Source organism: Sapajus apella, unplaced genomic scaffold (assembly GCF_009761245.1).
Source record: "Sapajus apella isolate SASKATOON/1434 unplaced genomic scaffold, GSC_monkey_1.0 scaffold12, whole genome shotgun sequence".
NCBI lineage: Eukaryota > Metazoa > Chordata > Mammalia > Primates > Cebidae > Sapajus > Sapajus apella.
In genome coordinates, this window is record NW_022436952.1 from 28,944,418 (window position 1) to 28,965,356 (window position 20,939).

Genomic DNA, 20,939 nt, shown 5'->3' on the forward strand with positions numbered 1-20,939 from the left:
GCACCACTGCCCTCCAGCCTGGGTGACAGAGTGAGGCCCTGCCTCTCAAAAAAAAAAAACAAATATCTCCTTATCCCTCCTTTCCTCCTCCCCTTCCCATCTGATAGTATCCTCTGATCTACTTTTTATTTTTATGAGATTAACATTTTTAAACTTTCACATATGAGCAAGAACATGCGGTGTTTATGTTTTTGATTTATTTCACCTAAGGTAGTGTCCTCACATCCATCCATGTTACCATGAATAGCAAGATTTCATTCTTTTTTTTTACGGCTGATTAGTATTCCATTGTGTATGTATACCACATTTCTTTATTGTCACCTGTTGTTGGATACCTAGATTGATTCCATATCTTAGTTATTAAGAATAGTGCTGCGATAAACATAGGGATGCCGACGTCTCTTCACTTTAATGATTTCCTCCAAGAAAGTAACTCTACATATCTTTATTTAGGCTTCTACCACAAAAATATATAGTTAGCCCTCTGTATTTATGGGTTCTGCATCTATGGATTCACCCAAGTGTGAATCGAAAATATTTGAAAAAAGAAAATTGCCTCTGTACTGAACATGTACAGATATTTTTTCTTGTCATTATTCCCTAAACACTACAATGTAACAACTATTTGCATAGCTTTACATCATATTAGCTATTAAAGTAATCGAGAGATTATTTAAAGTATGGGAGGATGTGAGTAGGTTATGCAAATACTAACTCATTTTATATCAAGGACTTGAATATCCATGGATTTTGGTATTTGAAGGAAGTTCTGAAACCAATCGCCCATCAATACCAAGGGACAACTGTGCCATTTGATATACTTGTCCTGGAATACTGCAGTTGCACCAGATTATTGCCTGGAGACAATTATCGGGCCACAGTGCAGGGAGAATAAACTCAAACAGAGCTTGGTGGTCATACTGAATTAAAGAGATGGAGTTTAGGGAAAGTCCATGGCAGCTAGAATTTGCAAGGCAGAGTATGAGAGATGATGGAACTACATAGAGAGAAAGCTCCAGGTATCTGCATAGGAATCTCCTTGAGTTTTTGGTTGAGTATTAATTGCTGTATATGTGAGAGGAAGCTACATAAGGCCAGGGAAATAAGTACGCAGAAAAATTCCTAGAGCTTCCAAAGGTTTGGGAATAATTTGAGTTCCCAGCAGCCACAGGAGAAAAGACTATAACACACAAGGTACTTGATACAATGATCAAAAGAGTTTCACCTTTGTATGGGGAATAAATTAGCTCTAGACTAAACGCTGCTCTTCACTTTCCCTAACAAGGGTAAACCTCAAAAGAATAAACTGGTTGCAAATACCCTAATTGCATTCACAACAAAATCCAGTAACCACTGACTTAATGCTCACAATGTCTAGTATCCAATCAAAAATTAGCAGGCATGCAAAGAAGAGAGTTCAACCATGAATACAGAGGAAAATCAATCAATAGAAACAAAACCAGAAATGACAGAGATGTTAGAACTGGCTAGCAGACTAGGATTTTTAAAATATGTTTTGTGTTCTGTTAATTCAAAGAAGATAGAAGAAAATGTGAGTATACTGAAAAGAGAAACAGAAGCTATTTTTTAAATACCTATGTGAAATCTCTCGATATGAAACAAAAAATACACTGGATGAATTAGACAGTGCAGAAGGAAAAGTTAGTGAACTTGAAATCTTAGAAATAAAAATTATCCAAAATGAAGTGTAGAGTGAAAAAAGTATCAGTGACATGGAGTAGTATAAAGTAGCCTAATAAAGTTGTAATACAAGAAGGAAAAGAAAGTGTTTGGAGGCAGAAGAATATATATATTTAGAGAAGTAATGGCTCAAAAATTTTCAAGTTTCATAGAAACTGTAAGTCCACAGATCCAAGAAGCTTAACAAAATTCAAGCAGAATGCATGTAACAGCACATTGTAATCAAATCCAAAGTCACTAAAAGAAAGGGGGACATTACAGAGATAGGACAATAGCATATTTTTTCTTCAGAACTATGCAAATCAGAAAATAATGAAAATACATCTTTAACAAAAGAAAACCTGTCAATTTAGAATTATTGATCAAGTGGGGCAATCTCTCAAAAATGAAGATAGTGAAGGCTTTTCAGAAAAAAACAAAAGCTGAAAGAACTAATTGCCAGCAAACTTGAACTACTAATATTAAAGAAAGTTCTTGAGGTAGAAGGAAAATGATACCAGATGGAAATTTAAACCTACATGAGAAAATGAAGTGTGCCAGAAATGGTAAATCTGTAGGCAAATATCTTTTAAAAGATAATCTTTTTGGACAAAATGGAAATCTGAATAAAATACATAGATTATTTAATACTAATGTACTAATGTTAATTTCTTAGTTTGACATGTGTTATAGTAATATAAGATGTTAACATTGGGGAAATTGGATAAAGGGTATAATAAATCTCTGTACTATCTTTGCAGCTTTTCTATAAATCTAAACACAAACATTTAAAAGATAATGTACTGTTTAAAGCATAAATAATCAAAATGTTTTATGGGTTTATAGCATATATAAAACTAAAATGTATGGCAACAATAGCATAAAGGACAACAAAAGGAAATGGAAGTATATTGTAGTATTGTTTTTACATCATATGTGAGGTGGTATAATATTATTTTAAGGTAGACTAATAAGGTTATATACTATAAGCCCTAGAGCAATCACACACACGCAAAGACATAGCTAATAATCCAGTAGTGGAAATCATATGGAAATATTAGTTGGGGGGAAAAAACTTGATTGATCCAAAAGATAAAAAGAAAATGGGACAGACTAGCAGGGAAGCAAGGTGGTAGTCTTAAACCCAGTCACAACAATAACTGCATTAAATGTAAATGTTCTAAACATTGCAATTAAAAAGCAGAGATTACCAGACTGGATAAATGTAAAAGAATGAACTACTCATATATTGTTCAGCATGAATGAATACTAAATGAAAAAAGACACAAGTCATTACATAGTGTATGATAATATTTATATGAAATTCTATAAAGGGCAAAACAGAAGGCAGATCAGTGGTTGCCAGGGCCAGCAGTGGAGGAAAGAAATTTACTATAAAGGAATAAGAAGGAACTTTTGGGGGTGATGAAAATGTTCTATTTTATGATTATGATGGTGGTTACATGGCTATATATGCCAAAACTCAGCTATTTGTATTGTGGATTTAATGAATGTAAGTTCAGTAAATCTGAGATCACACAGCTGATTAGTTATATGCATTAGGTAATTTAAGGAATGTGAAGCTAAATAAGACTATTTTAAGTGAAATGAAAAAATAAGTACTGAAAAAATATCTTTACCCTAAAAATATGTATTTTCAAACTGTTAGAAGTTAATATGATATTTAAAATGAACTTTTATTATCTACTAAATTTTAAAATATGTTTTAAAATTATTAGGTTGAACTAAAACGACAATACAATGACCACCATTCAAAACTGAGGGGTCTTTTACCAGGCCGTCAGTGGTATGAAATTCAAGCATACAGGGCCTTAAACCAGGCCCTTGGTAGGTAAGTGGAGTGAAATTTAATATAATGTAATATTATCTGTGACAGTGCTGTATATATAAAGCAGTCTTGCTACTTTATTCTTTGTAATAAATTTGGTAAAATTTTATTTAACTAGAACCTTAGGAACTGGTATATTTTCAATGAAGTAAAATTTGAAAAGAGTAAATAAGTTATTCCCAAAACAAAACTCACAGTTTGCTAAAGTTTAAAGAATTTTATGGGTCTAACAATGAATAGGGCACAAAGATGCTTAGTAAATATTTATTGAAGGAAACTTATCCAAGTTTTGTCTTATGAATATCAAAGCTCAGATAACGATTTTATAGATAAACAGACCTCTCTCCTCCCTTCCCCCAAAATGTCAGGGAAGAAAATTGATATATCAGCCACTGTGAGGAGATATTCTGTTTGAAAATGCACTTTCAGTAACTGAAAGTGTATAGAATCTGCGTATCTGTTAATTTACTTCATCAAATACAAACAGAATCTGTTTTACTGCCCAGTGACCTTTTGTAGTTGCACAATTTTTTATCCGGCTTCTATGTAAAGAAGGTATCTGACAGAAAAAAATACCATTTTCATTTTAATGTTATTTCTGAGGTTTAGATAACAGTATGATTACCATCTATACTTTCTTGTGTCTTTTATGTATAGGGATAATGTTGAAGGATAACATTGAAACTGAAGGATATTGAATAATTAAAGAAAAAAATAAAATAATAGTTACTTTTCTTTTCTTTTCTTTTTTTTTTTTTTTTTTTTTTGAAGACAGTCTCACTCTGTCACCCAGGTAGGCTGGAGTGCAGTGGCATGATCTCGGCTCGCTGAACCTCCACCGCCTGGATTGAAGCGATTTTCCTGCCTCAGCCTCCCGAGTAGCTGGGATTACAGGCATGTGCCACCATGCCCACCTAATTTTTGTATTTTTAGTAGAGATGGGGTTTCACCATGTTGGCCTGGCTGGTCTGGAACTCCTGGCCTCAAGTGATACATCCACTTCAGCCTCCCAAAGTGGTTGGATTACAGGTATGAGCTATTCGGGAGGCTAAGGTAGGAGGATCGCTTGAGCCTGGGTGGTGGGGGTTGCAGTGAGCCGAAATGATTCCACTGCATTCCAGCCTGGGCAACAGAGCCAGACCCTGTCTCAAAAAAAAAAAAACCAACTAAACATTTCATCATGATACTCCTATTTCTAAGCATTCTTGCCCATTAAGATTTGTGCTTTGTGAAACTCATTTTTATATATTTTATATAGTCGTGCATCACTTAATGACAACAATGTTCTGAAAAGTGAGCTGTTAATCAATTTAATCATTGTGGGAACATTATAGAGTGTACTTACACAAACCTAGATAGTATAGTCTACTCCACATCTAGGCTATATGGTATAGCCTATTGCTCCTAGATTACCTACCTGTACAACATGTTACTGTACTGTAGACAATTGTAACACAATGGTAAGTATTTGAGTATATAAATGTAGAAAAGATAGAGTAAAAATATGGCATACAAATACAGTATATTAAAAACGGTACAAATATATGTGGTACTTATCATGAATAGAGCTTACAGGACTATAAGTTGCTCTGAATGAGTCGACTGAGTAGTGAGTGAATGTGAAGACCAAGGACATTACTATATACTACTGTAGGCTTTATAAACACTGTATACTTAGGCTATCCTGAATTTATTTATTTATTTTTATATTTTCAATAATAAATTACCCTGAGCTTACTCTAACGTTTCTTTTGAGAGATAGGTGTCACTGTGTTGCCCAGGCTGGTCTTGAACACCTGGGCTTAAGCAGTCCTCTCACCTTGCAAGTAGCTAGAACTGCAGGCACACACCGCTGTGCCCAGCTTACTGTAACTTTTTTACTTTATAAACTTTATTTTTTTTAATCTTTTGACTTTTACAATACTTAGCTTAAAATACAAATTATACAGTTTATTCTATTTTTGAAATTTTAATTTTATTTTTAAATTTTAAACTTTTGTGTTAAAAATGAAGACATGGGGAGCGCAATGGCTCATGCCTGTAATCCCAGCACTTTGGGAGGCCAAGATGGGCAGATCACTTGAGGTCAGGAGTTCAAGACCAGCCTGGCCAACATGGTGAAGCCCCATTTCTACTAAAAATACAAAAATTAGCTGGGTGTGGTGGCAGGTACCTATAATCCCAGCTCCTTGGGAGGCTGAGTCAGGAGAATTGCTTGAACCCAGGAGATAGAGGCTGCGGCGAGTGGAGATCATGCCACTGCACTCTAGCCTGGGCGACAGAGTGAGACTCCATCTCAAAAAAAAAAAAAAAAAAAAAAAAATGAACACTCATGTAGTAGCCCAGGCCTACACAGAATCAGGAGTATCGATATTCCTATTTTCTGCCTCCATGTCTTGAATCACTGAAAGATCTTCAGGACAAAAAAATAACATGCATGGAGTGGTCATCGCCTATGATGACAGTGCCTTCTTCTGGAATACTTCCTGAGGGATCTGCCTGAGGCTGTTTTACAATTAACTTGTTTTTATATAAGTGAAAGGAGTACACTTTTAAATTAATGATAAGAAGTACAGTATAGTAAATACAGAAACCAGTAACGTAGTTAATATTACTATCAAGTATTGTGTACTGTACATAATTGTATGAACCACTATTATATATGCACTCCACATTGACCGAAACATCATTATGTGGTGCATTACTATGCCTTAATTTTATATTGTAGGTCATGAACATCTCATTTATAAATGCTATAATTAGATTTTGTGCAAATTAATATTTTCTCTGTGAAATTGTAATTAGCTTAACCATGTGATTATTTCCTAGTGAAGCTGTAGGGCATTTGGATAATTCATATAAAAGAAACAGGTTGGGCCAGGTGCAGTGGCTCATGCCTGTAATCCCAGCACTTTGGGTGGCCAAAGTGGGTGGATCACCTGAGGTCAGGGGTTCGGGACCAGCCTGGTCAACATGGTGAAATCTCATTTCTACTAAAAATACAAAACTTAGTTGCACGTGGTGGTGCGTGTCTGTATTCCCAGCTGCTGGGAGGCTGAGGCAGTATAATTACTTGAACCTGGTGGGTGGAGGTTGCAGTGAGCCAAATCGTGCCACTGCACTTCAGCCTGGGCGACAGAGTGAGACTCCTGTCTATTAAAAAAAAAAAAAAAAAAAAGAAACAGGTTAAGAGTAAAATCATGAAAACATGACCAGGTGACATATTTTAACTTCAACCAGAAGTCCCACAACTAATCATAATCTTACCCAGTCAAATCAAGCATTTCGATTTTTTCTGGTGTCTTGTGTACTTATATTAGCCCATTTGTAAACCAGATTGCATTTGAGTTCAGATTTGTGTATAGCTTATGACATAGGACTACAACAACTAGATTTAAGCCCCAGAACATGTCACCCCATCATTTTATTTTTTATTTTTATTTTTGAGAGAGAGTCTTGCTCTGCCACCCAGGCTGGAGTGCAGTTGTGCGATCTCTGTTCACTGAAACCTCCGCCTCCTGGGTTCAAGCAATTCTCCTGCCTCAGCCTCCTAGTAGCTGGGATTACAGGCACACGACACCACGCCTGGCCAATTTTTGTATTTTTAGTAGAGATAAGGTTTCGCTATATTGACCAGGCTGATCTTTTGAACCCCTGGCCTCAAGTGATCCTCCTGCTTCAGGCTCCCAAAGTGTTAGGATTACAGGTGTCACCGCGCCCAGCCACTCCCTATCATTTTAGAATGGCATTCTGCATGTGCTTTTCTCCAAATTGTGTGATTCAGGTCCATGGTTAAGCTACAGGGTTCCTGCTCCCCTTTCCTGCCTAGAAATCCCATTTTACTTGGAATCAAATTGCACTGCAGGTTATTGAGGCATTGCATCTGCTTGCTTTGCATCTCTCTGTGGATTGACCTTTTTTTTTTTTTTTTTTTTTTTTCTCCAATTTTAATTTTCAGCTAACCGTTTCTAGGGAAGCATGACTATATTTTTGAAATTATTGACTTTTAGTCATTATACTCAATTTTAGGTAAACATTCTTACCTCAATTGATTTTTTTTCTTCCTTTTAATATAAGCAATGCCTTGAATTTCAAGAAACCATGTGAAACAAGTTATATTTGTATATGACTTGTCGTTTACAAACCTTTTCCACATATATTATCTCATTTGATTCTTCTGTCGATCACTTCCAGTAGCAATGCATGTTGCTCCTTGATGTTGATGTTTTGACTTGCTTTTTTTTTTTTTTTTTTTGAGATGGAGCCTCGCTTTGTCACCGAGTTCAATGACACAATCTCAGCTCACTGCAACCTTCCCTCCCAGGTTCAAGTGATTGTCCTGCCTCAGCCTCTTGAGTAGCTGGGACTACAGGTGCGGACTACCATACCCAGCTAATTTTTGTATTTTCAGTAGAGACGGGGTTTCACCATGTTGGTCAGGCTGGTCTCAAACTCCTGACATCAGATAATCCACCTGCCTTGGCCTGATTTGTTTTTAAACTGGTTGTGAGAGATTATTATTTTTCTAAGGCCACACGGCTACTAAATGGCCCTTTGCATCTTGGTCCCATCCACTTCTAAAACTGTAATAACTGCTTTTTCATCCTTATGCTCTACCTCTAGCCACTGAATTTTTTTAAACCTGTCACTATTAAACTATCAAACATACTATATTCTTTCGTAACACTCTGCCTTGGTTTATAAGTTACCATACAATTCATTTGGCAAATTTAGCAATCAAAGCTAAATTTGCCAAATTTAGCTCATCGAAAGTCATGCCTTTTATGAGGACCTTTAAAACTTCTCCAACTAGAGTTATTTATACCTTAGTAAACCTATAGCATTTTGGTTGTTATCTGTGTTACAGCACATATCTCATTGTATTGTAATAGCCTATCTGTTTCCTTCCTTGAACATGTGTTATGTTTTTGCATTCTCAACAACCGTGTCTCAAGTGCTTGTTGAATTAATGAAAAATGTGAGGTTCAGTGCTTTTTCGTACTATGACCATATTGCCCAGGGAGCTTTTAGAGCTTCAAAACTTGCTTTCCTAGAATATCATAAAAATCATGCATTTATAGTATTGATATATAATACTGTACTTTTAGTATTTTATTAACTTTTTAAAATGGAGAGCCCAGCTCTCATTTTATTGATTTTGAGGGAATATCAACAATTAATAATTTGTTACAAAGGAACTTATCCTTTGAAAAATCAATCAGTAAGTAAAATTTTTTAAATTAAAAAAATAAAGATCAAGCAAATGTTTTGTTATTTAATAAAACTCATAATGTGTATTGATTGACAGAAAAGGTGCTTATACTCTGAGTCACTCTTCTCGAAGCGGTACATCTAGAAGATCTAAAGTAAGCAGAAACCAATGGATTCTTTTTAGTGTTATTTTTTTTTTAAGCCCACATGGGACTGTTAGAGTATTTGAAGTACTATAAGTCTATGAAATACAAGAACAGCCTTTGGAAATATACCAGATGGTTTTGCAACCAGGCTATAACTGCACTATGAGTTTCCTAACTAGTCTTTGTTGCTTTACTGAAAGCATAGTCTTTGTCTGAAGCAGGCATAATTCGTTTAAGCAAGGCAGTTTGAAAACAATAGTAAAAAGAAAAGGTGAAGTCTTTTTTCATTGAACTGTTTTATTAACAGAAATACCATTCTACCATACCATAGATAAATCATACTGGAACCAAAATATAGTGGCACACTGACTCTTCATTGACTTTCAGTACTCTTCTATAGTATTGACAATATTAATCTTCCTATCCTCCCCCATGTTATGGTCTGTTGCCTTAAGAGCCTATAGGTTACTTTAAAATAATATCAAAAAAGAATGTCCTATAAAATTTAGATTATTTTAGTAGTTGTGGAAAAATTGAACATTTATGTTACTTTTCACCCCCTCAAAATCCTATGATAATAAAGGAATGAAAATGTCAAACCTGCAGTGTTACAAAGGGAGAGAGGAGACATTGACAATTTGTTGTGACAAACACAATAAATTTTGAACACTAGAAAACAGCTGAATGACTGAATGACTTAGCAGGAAAGAGCTGAAATTTAAATCTACATTGTTGAAAGTCAACAAGAACTTTCAGATTTATGCATGAAAAAGCCTAGGATTTGGAGCACTCTAAAATGTCAATGACAGTAAGTTTTAAAAAACAGGTGGCTTGGTTGCAGGTTAGTATAAGAAACAATTAGCCCCCTCCCTCACCCAGGTTTACTTCTGGAAAGGTTGAACAACAGAGTCTCTGTATTCTTCAACACCAGGCACGGCTGAGGAGGTATTGAAGATAGAGGTTAATATTATATATGGGGATTCTATATACTGAATGTGAGAAATCCATCCCCTTTTTCTTTTCAGCTCTGTGTAGACTGACAATCAGTCTTACATCTCCCAGGCGGAAATGTGTAGAATTCCTCTTTAGGGAAACTGACCACTCCATGTGAAAGTGTTTACAAATTGGCCCTGTTCCTACCAAATTACCCTATAGCAAACTTCCCAGCCTATAAGCTCTACCCATACATTCAGAGCTGCCAATCAGTGTTTTAGTGCCTTACCCTTAAGTAAGCGCAGTCTTCATCAGATTGTCAAAGAAAATCTCTAACACGAAAAGCAGACCAAAACAACAACAACAAAACAAGTCCAAAAAGCAAACAAAAACAGAGCAGAACTCCGAGAAAATAGAAACAGTACAACAAGCTAGAACAAGGATTGGCCAGTGTTTTCTATAAAGGGCCAGAGAGTACAGTAGTCTATCTTTATCCACAGATGACACATTCCACAATCTCTACTAAATGCCTAAAACCATGGATAGTACCAAACTCTGCGTATACTATGTTTCTTTCTATCTATCTGATAACCAAGATGGGTACTAATTGACTAACGAGCAAAAAGAGTATACAGTATGGACATGGTAGACAAAGGGATGGTTAACACCCTGAGTGAGACAGCATGAAATTTTTATCATGCTACTCCGAAGGGCATGCATTTTAAAATGTATTACTTCTGGAATTTTCCATGTAATATTTTTAATACCTCCTCAGCCATGCCTGGTGTTGAAGAATACAGAGACTCTGTTGTTCAGCCTTTCCAGAAGTAAACCTGGGTGAGGGAGGGGGCTAATTGTTTCTTATACTAACCTGCAACCAAGCCACCTGTTTTTTAAAACTTACTGTCATTGACATTTTAGAGTGCTCCAAATCCTAGGCTTTTTCATGCATAAATCTGAAAGTTCTTGTTGACTTTCAACAATGTAGATTTAAATTTCAGCTCTTTCCTGCTAAGTCATTCAGTCATTCAGCTGTTTTCTAGTGTTCAAAAATTATTGTGTTTGACCACGAGTAACTTTGAACCATAGGCAAGATTGTAGCTGTGGGGGACTACTGTGTATATTTTAGGTTTTGCAGGCTATATACAGTCTCTATCACATATTCTTTGTTTTTTCCTTAACCCTTTTCAAAATGATCACTTGAGGTCAGCAGTTTGAGACCAGCCTGGCCAACATGGTAAAACCCTAATTCTACTAAAAATATAAAAATTAGCCAGGTGTGGTGGCATATGCTGCCCAGGAGGCTGAGGCAGGAGAATCACTTGAACCCAGGAGGCAGAGGTTGCAGTGAGCCGAGATAGTGCCACTGCGCATCAGTCTGGCTGGCAGAGACTCCTTCTCAAAAAAAAAAAAAAAAAAAGGACCATTCCTACATATTGAAGGCTGTACAAAAACAAGACATGGGCTATTCTTGTGGGCACTATAGGCTATAGTTTGCCAACCCCCAGATAGGAGAAATTTTCAAAAATATATATCTGTAATATCCATAGAGAGGTACCATATTGCCTCCGTGAAACAAGAACAAAAGAATAAGAAAAAGTTCTTAGAAATTAACACAACAATTTTTAAATGCATAATAGGGCTGGGAAGATAAAATTGAAATTTTCCAGATCAAAAGAGAAAGAAAGAAGAACTAGAAAATTAGAAGATCACTATGCGAGAACCAACTTCTGATAAACAGGAGGCCCATATCACAAGTACAGAAAAAATAGAGGAAAAAAATCAAAGAAATAACTAAAGAAACATTTTCAGAATTGAAGAACATGATCTCCTGGTTGAAGGGGCTCACTCAGGCACAGGTAAAGGAGGAAAAGCTACAAAGTGCTTTGCTGTGCTGTTTCCAAGTATCTGTAGATAAAGAAGAAGTCTTAAAATCTTACAAAGACAAAAAGACAGAGAATCAGAATCACAACAGACTTCTAAAAAGCAACAATGAAACAAAAAAAAAAAATTGTCTTCAAATATTTTAGGGAGATTTTTGACTGGCAACTTAAGTTCTATACAAGCCAAACTATCGATAAACTGTAAGACAGAATAAATCATTCAATATACAAGGACCTAAAACATTTACTTCAAATGGATACTTTCTCAAGATGTTACTGGAAGATGTGCTCCATCAAAATATAAAAAAAACATTCAAAAAGAGGAATATCAAGGATGCAGGAAACTAGGATTCCAATCCAGAATAGAGGCAAAAATAATTCCTAAAACAACCAGGAAGGAAAACTTTGGGATGATAGCAGTGCAGCAAGTAGTCTAAATTGAGTCCAGAGGTTAGAGGATTTGACCATGCTGGGAAGAATTTTTACAGCTATGGCATGGTTTGGGGATTAATTAATGATAGAAAACATTAAAAATGAATCCATAAAAAGAAGAGGCAGTTATTAACTCCAGGGAAGACAAAAAGTCTTGTACAATAAAGGAAATCTAATTGTAGTACACTATGTGACTCAGTTGTTAATAATCCCAGAAAGGGCTAGTAAAGTATCAGTGGTATAAGAGAAATAAACATCTTCCACAGGAGAGAATCAGTACATAAGTTCTAAAGTTAAAAAAACCAAGAAGTAGTAGGATGAATGTTCCTCAGAAATTTGGAGATAAATAACCAGAAGAACTATCTAAAATATTGAAAGTAATTGTTTCTGAGGAATGGGTATTGGAAACAGGAAGTGGGTGAAGAAAAGAGTTATGTTTTTCACTGAAAGCATAAAACTATGTGTTTGCGTTTCTTTGATAAAAGTTAAAATGTACAAAGCTATAATTAACTTTAAAAAGTGGTCTGGGCATTTCAGTCCTAGATAAGATGAAGTAACCATATTTAATAGTCAAAAAAACCTAGAGAGAATATGTGGAGTAGCTGTTTGAGAACTGTGAAAAATAAATACTAGCAGGTAGATTGGAAAGGAGACCAGAATTCAAAATACCAATGATCTAGCTCAAGTAACTGTATAACATCAGATAAAGTAGAATTCCAAGCAAATAAAATTAGTAGGGATAAAGGAGAACATTACTTAATGATGAAAGAGTGAATTCACCAAGAAGAGGTAAGAATCATAAATGTGTATTCACCCCAAAACAGGGTTTCAAAATACATGAAGCAAAAACTGACAGATCTGAAGAGAAAAGTAGACAAATACACAATTATAGTTGGAAACTTCAAAATTCCTCATAGTAACAGAACTAGTAGACAAACTAATAAAGATATAAATGGCTTGAGCAACATTATTAGCCAACTCAAGTCCAATATATTCTCTGACAGTAATGGAACTAAACTAATCTAGTTTAAACTAGAAATCAATAATAGAAAAATGTCCAAATACTTGGAAATTAATCAGCATACTCTAAATAATGCATAGGCAAAACAGGAAGTTTCAAGTAAAATTAGAAAATATTTTGAACTGATCAAAAATGAAAATACAGCATATCAAAACATAAGGACTGCAGCTAAAGCAGTGCTCATGTATGTATTTATATCTTTAAATGCTTGTTTTAGAAAAAAAGTCCTCAAATCAGTGATCTTAATTTCTACCTTAAGAAGCTAGAAAAAGAAGAGCTAAATAAAAGTGAGGCAGATAGGGGAAGAAAAGGAATAATAAAAACAAGTATAAATACAAAAATAATCAATGAAGTCAGTGAAATTAAAATTAGCCTGTTTGAAATAAGAGTTGCGCTATCGTTCAACTCGGCAATCCCATTACTGGTTATATATCCATAGGAAAATAAATCATTCTGCCAAAAAGACACATGCAGCTGTGTGTTCATCACAGCGCAATTCACAAGAGCAAAGACATAGAAGCAACTCAAATACCTATTAACAGTGGACTGGATAAAGAAAATATGATACATATACACCATGGAATACTGCACAACCATTAAAAAAGAATGAAATCACATTTTTTGCCGCCATCATGTATGCAGCTCAAGGCAATTATCCTAAGCAAACTAACACAGAAACAGAAAACCAAATGCCATATGTTCCCACTTATAAATGAAAGATAAACAATGGGCACACATGGATATAAAGATGGGAACATCGACACTAGGGAATATAAGAGGAGGCAGAGAAGGAGGGAAGCAAGAGTTGAAAAACTACCTATTGTGTTCTATGCTCACTTTCTGGGTAATAGGTTCAATTGTACTCCAACCCCAACATCATCCAATACACCCTTGAAACAAACCTGCTCATGTACCCCTGGAATCTAAAGTAAAAGTTGAAAAAGAAAAATAGGGTCTTTGAATGATGAATAAAATTGATAAACCTCTAGCAAAATTGACAAAGGAAAAAAGAAGCCACAATTACTAATATCAGGAATAAAAGAGGCATTAATAGTATAACTACAGACTCCACAGACATTAAAAGAATAATATGAGAATACTATGAACAACTCTCTCTATATATATTTGATAACTTAGAAGAAGTAGATTAATTCCACAAAACCCACAAAATACCAAAACTCACCCGAGATGAAATAGATGACATGCATAGGTATCTAGCAAAGAAATATAATCCATAGTTAAAAGCCATCTAAAAAAAGTGGGATTTTGCCACTGTGTGCCACTGCACTCCAGCCTGAGCAATAGAGTGAGACTGCCATAAAGAAATAAAAACCACAGTGAGATAATGTCTCACATCAGTCAGAATAGCTATTGTTAAAAAGTCCGTTAAAAAAAAAAAAAAAAAAAAAAGATGGTGGGAAGGTTGCAGAAAAAAGGGAACAAATATGTACTGCTGGTGGGAATGTAAATTAGTTCAGCTACTATGGAATGTAGTTTGATGACTTCTGAAAGAACTTAAAGCAGAACTACTGTTTAACCCAACAATTCCATTATTGGGTATATACCCAAAGGAATTTAAATCATTGTACCATAAAGTCTTATGTATCTGTATGTTCTTCTGGCATCAACCTAAATGCCTATTAATAGTAGACTGGATTAAGAAAATGTGGTACATACACACAATGGGTTACTATGCAACCATAAAATAGGAATAAGGTAATGTCCTTTGCAGCATGTAAGGAACTAGAGGCCATTATTCTAGGTAAACTATTGCAGGAACAGAAAACCAAATACCACTTCTCACTTACACATGGAAGCTAAACATTGAGTATATGTGCTCAAAGAAGGGAACAATAGACATCAGGGCCTACTTAAGGATGAAGAGGAGGAGGAGGGTGAAGAAAACTACCTGTTGGCTACTATGCTGCCTTTTACCTGGGTGACAAAATAATCTGTCACAATTTGTCACAGCAAATCCCATGACATACAATTTGTGTCTATAACAAACCACACGTATTCCTGAAACTAAAAAGTTAAAAAAAAAAAAAAAAACTATAGATTAATATCCCTCTGAAACATAGATGAAGATGTCCTTAACAAAGTGCCAGCAAATTCGGTAAGGTCCTCAAAAATGGCAGAGTGAAGACCTCTGAAATTTCTAAAAGCAATGAGAAAATAGGCAAAAATAAGTTAGAATCAACTTTATCAAAACGTTGAGTATTAACCAAAAGTTACAGTATTTACCCATTAAAAATTGCTGAATTGCAGTAGGAACAGTAAGCTTTGTGGTATTTTAATTTGTTCTATTCTCACCTGTCTTCAAGTTCACAATATCCTTAAAAACCAACAGCGTGAAATCATGAGGAAAGCTGGCAACCTGATAGTCATGAGGAGCAAAATAGGGCTGGAGTACATTCCCATAGAATTATGTGAAATACCTGGGAGTTCCCTGGAAGACCCCACTCACAAGGCTGTCTTTATGTGACCTGACTCAGAGCTCACCCAGCCATCTGTTTAACTTCATGCATATGTGTAGGACTGTGCATGTGACCAGTGATGGGACATGCTAGGAAAAGACCTGAGAAGGCTCTAAGCCTTGGTACTCTGCTGAAGCAGGAAGTGAAGACTAGATCAGAGTTATTACCTACCTTGCTGAGGATTGAAATTATGCCCCAATCCATGCAGAGACTCTTGGCAAAGAATGGGAGACATGTTGGTTCTAGACATTTAAGGAAATCTCTGTCTAATTATTAGTTGACTACTAAGTTAACTAGTCAGTCTTCAGTGACCACACATGACTGAATACAGACTTCACAGGATTATTTCAGAAAAATTACAAGAACAAAGAACCTTGAAGAGGGAGAATAATCTGATTTCTGTATTTGCCACATTATGTTATTTAAAATGTACTGGTTTCAACAAAAATAATGACACATAACAAAGAAAGTATAACTGTACACTAAGAGAAAAAAATAAGAGAAACTATCCCTGAAGAAACCCAAACATTTGTCTTAGGAGACAAAACTAGTTCAAATATGTTCAATAACTAAGCAAACTGTGTTAAAAACTATGAGAATGATGTCTCACTTCACCAAATAGGGAGTATCAATAAGGAGATAAAATTTGTTTAACAAAAACCTAATTGAAATTCTTACGCTGGAAAGTATAATAGCTAAGATGAATTATTCATTACAGGGGCCCAACAGCAGATTTAAGCAGGCAGAAGAAAGCATTGATTTACTTAAATCAATTGAGATTATCCACTCTGAGGAACAGAAAGAAAAAGAATGAAGAACAACTAGCATAATCTTAGAGACCTGTAGAACCTCATCAAGCATACCAACATGTGCATATTTGGAATCCCAAAAGGAGAGGAGAGAGAAAAGAACAGAATATTTGAAGAAATTATGGCTGAAAATGTTCCAAATTTGATGAAAAACGTTAATTTATACATCCAAGAAGATCAGCGAACTCCAAGTAGGATGAACTCAGGGAGATTCATATCTAGATGGTTGAAATCAAGCAGTCAGAAGACAGACTCTAGAAAGCAGCAAGAGAGAAATAACTCATCATGTACAAAACATCCTCCAGACCAGGAAGCAGTTGATTGACATGCCCAAAGTGCTGAAAGGAAATGACTGTCAACCAAGAATACTACATCTAATAAAACCATCCTCCAGAAATGAAGTAAAAGTTAAGATATTCCCAAATAAAAACTAAGAGAATTACTCTGTAGCAAACTTGTCCTACAAAAAAAAACTAAAAGGAGTATTTCTGGCTGAAATGAAAGGCTCTTAGGCAGTAAGTCAGATGCACATGATGAAATGAAGACTACCCACAAATATAACAACATAGGTAAATATAAAAGTCAATATAAATGTATTTCTTGCTTATAGTTATTTTTCTCCTGATTTTTTTTAAAAAGAGCAATTGCATAAAATAAAAATTGTAAAACTGTGGTGATTTTCTTGGAGGTTGCCAAGACCACTTTCAGATTCAGTAATTCTCTTGGAACAGTTAGATAGCCTCAGCATATAATTGTATACATGGCTAGGATTTATTACAGTGAAATGATACCAAGCACAGTCAGCAAAGAGAACACAACATGTTCATGGAACAAAGTCCAGGGAACCAGTCTTAAGCTTCCAAGTGTCCTCTCCCAGTGGAGTTACACAGGACACACTTCCCCAAGCAATGAGCTGTGGCAACATGTGTGAAATATGGCCAATCAGAGGAACTCATTAGAGACTCAACACCCAGTGATTTTATTGGGGCTGGTCATATAGGCAGCCTCTACCTGGCAGTTTCCAGAAGACTAGATTCTCAAAAGAATAAGTGTTCAGCAATAATATATTGTTTGCTCAAACAGTTTAGGTACAATAAGACACTCTTATTAGTCAATCACAGGAACCCTCCTGAATCTTAAGTTTTCATTGATCAGCCCACCTTTAAACACAGCTTTCTAGGGGTAAATAATCCAACCTACAATGTTATTTCTTCCTCACCAGCATACAAAGTTTGAAGATATAATTTATATGACAATAACAACCCAAAGGTGTTAGGTGGGGGAACAGAAGGACCATTGAAATTAAGTTGGTAATTATCCTGACTAGATTATTATTGGTTGATGTGTTTATTATACTCTTCAACCATTAATAAAAATAACTAAACATATATAGTAAATGACAAGGGAATTAATATGAAATACTGGAAAACGTTTTTTGAAGAAAAGGGTGGTAATGGAAAGACAGAAGAACAAAATACATAAGGCATAGAGAAAGCAAATAACAGAGTGGGTTTTTTACAAAATAGCCAAGTAAATCCTACCTTATCAGTAATTACATTAAATGTAAATGGATTAAACACTCCAATCTAAAGTCAAAGTTTGGCCGAATGGATTGAAGATAATGTGATATATGCTGTCTGCAAGAGAAACACTAAATAAAAAAAACACAAGTTGAAAATAAGGTGATGGGAAAAGACATACCATGCAAATAGTAAACAAAAGAGAGCTGGTTTGGTTACGCTAATATCAGACAAAATGGTCCCTTAAACAAACAAAAATTAATGGAAACAATGAACATTTTATAATGATAAAAAATGCCATTCTGCCTGCAATCCCAGCGCTTTGGGAGGCTGAGGTAGGCAGATCACTTGAGCCCAGGAGTTCAAGACTAGCCTAGGCAACATGATGAAACCCTGTCTCTACTAAAAGTACAAAAAATTAGCAGAGTGTAGTGGCATGTACCTATAATCCCAGATATTCAGGAGGCTGAGGTGGGAGAATCGCCTGAATCCAGGAAGTTGAGGCTGCAGTGAGCCATGATCTCACTATTGCACTCCAGCCTGGGCAATTGGAGTGAGACCCTGTCTCAAAAAAAAAAAAATTCTCTCAAGAATGTATAAATCTAAACATGCAGTTAACAAAAAGGCCCCAAAACACATCTAGCAAAAAATGTCAATCAATAATTAAGTAATACTTGGAGACTTCCATACCCTAATCAATAATGGATAGAAAAACAAGAAGGAAAATCAGCAGAGAAGTCTTGAACAAAACTACAAACCAACAACTACAAACAAACCAAACAGACATCTGTAGCACACTTCACCCAACAACAGTAGAATACACAGTCTTCTCAAGTGAAAATGGCACATTCTTCATGATAGACCGGATGTTAATCCATAAAATACAAGTTTCCGTAAATTTTAAGAGGTTGAAATCATTACAGGTATTTCTGACCACAATGAAATGAACCAGAAATCAGTAATGGAAGGAAAAATGGTAAAGTCACAATATGTGGAAATTCAACAACACACTTTTAAACAACCAGTGGGTCAAAGAATAAATCAGAAGAAAAATTGAAAAATACATTATGATAAAATGGAAACACAAATTTTGTGTCCCAAAATTTGGGGGACACAGTGAAAGTACTCCTCCCAGGGAAACTTAAAGCTGTAACATCTATATTTTAAAAGAATAAACATCGGGAATCAATAATCTAACTTTCCACCTTAAGGAATTAGAAAAAGAAGAGCAAACTAAACCCAAAGCAAGGCAATCAAAGGAAATACAAGAAAGGAAATAAACGGAGAATTCAAAAAACAATAGAGAATAACCAAGATAACAAAAGTTGATTTGTTGAAAAAAATCAACAAAATTGGCAGACCAAGACTGACCAAAGAAAATACAGAGAATAGTTTACTAAAATTGGAAATGAAAGGATGTTACTACATTACAGAAATACAAAGGATTATAAGATAATGCCTTCAAAAATTGTGTGACAACAAATTAGGTAACTTAGATTAAATGGACAAATTCACAGATAGATACAAAATACTAAGAATATATCAAGAAATAGAATATCTTTTTTTTTTTTTTTTTTTTTTTTGAGACAGTCTCTCGCTGTTGCCCAGGCTGGCATGCTGGCATGCATGGCATAATCTCGGCTCACTGCAATCTCTGCCTCCCAGGTTCAAGTGATTCTCCTGCCTCAGCCTACCAAGTAGCTGGGATTACAGGTGCCCACCACCATTCCTGACTAATTTTTTGTATTTTTAATAGAGATAGGGTTTCATTATGTTAACCAGATTGGTCTCGAATTACAGCCACGAGCCACCGTGTCTGGCTGAAATAGAACATCCGGATAGATGTATAACAAGTAAAGATAGAATTTGTCATCAAAACACTTGCTTTTTTTTTTTTTTTTTTTTTGAGATGGAGTCTCACTCTGTTGCTCAGGCTGGAATGCAGTGGTGCAATCTCAGCTCACTGCAACCTCCACCTCCTAGGTTCAAGCAATTCTCCTGCTTCAGCCTCATGATCAAATGGCTTCTCTGGTGAATTCTGCCAAAACTTTACAGCAGAATTAGCATTAATCTTTTATTAACTCCACCAAAAAATAGAAGAGAAATATTTACCAACGCATCTATGTGACCAGTATTACCTGATACTATTACAAGAAGACTGTACAGCAGTATTTCACATACCTATAGAAATAAAAGCCATTGACAGAATCAGCAACATACTAAAAGGAATATACACCATGACCAAGTAATATTTATCCCAGCAATCCAAGATTGGTTCAACATACTTTATAAAATCAATTAATGTAATATACCATATTAAAAGAAGACCAAAACCACACGATCTTCTCAAGATGCCAAAAAAAAAAAAAAAAAAAAAAAAGAAAAAAAAGTATTAAAAAGATTTTAAAAAAAAAAAAAAAAAAAAAAGCATAAAACAGTATTCAACACATTTTCATGGTGAAAATAACAAAGTGGGAATATCAGGTTATTTACTTAGCTTTAATGAGGTCATCTATGAAAAACTCACAGCTAACATCACACTTAATTGTGAAAGACTGAAACTTTTCTCCTAAGTTTAAGATCACAACAGTGATTTTCACTCTCACCATTTCTATTCAATATTGTATTGGAGATTCTAACCAGGGCAGTGAGACAAGAGGAATGAAGAAGCAGACCTGTTTTTATTTGCAAATGATATACACAGAAAATTCTGAGAAATTCATTTTAAAAATAACAACTGATAGGTTCAGCAAGGGTTCAGGTTACAAGACCAATATTAAAAAATCAATGACATTTTTATTTGCTAGCAGCCAAAAATCTAAAAATGAACTTCAGAACATTCCATTTAAAATAACATCAGAAAGAAGAAAATACTTAGAAATATACTTAACTAAGGATTTGAAAGATCTGTATATGGAAAACTGCAAAACATTATTGAAAGAAAATTCTAAATAAATGGAAAGAATCCCATGTTCATG

The 20,939-nt window shown here is 35.1% G+C and overlaps 1 protein-coding gene across 2 annotated transcripts in view; it reads left to right on the forward strand.

The window, feature by feature from the left end:
* The window catches only part of BRIP1 (BRCA1 interacting protein C-terminal helicase 1), a 157,566-nt gene that overhangs the window by 128,548 nt on the left and 8,079 nt on the right, over positions 1-20,939 (forward strand). For both annotated transcript variants that reach the window (XM_032280735.1, XM_032280734.1), the window contains exon 17: positions 3,420-3,532. In XM_032280735.1, the coding sequence (XP_032136626.1) occupies positions 3,420-3,532 (113 nt within the window). The remainder of the gene's footprint in view (positions 1-3,419; positions 3,533-20,939) is intronic.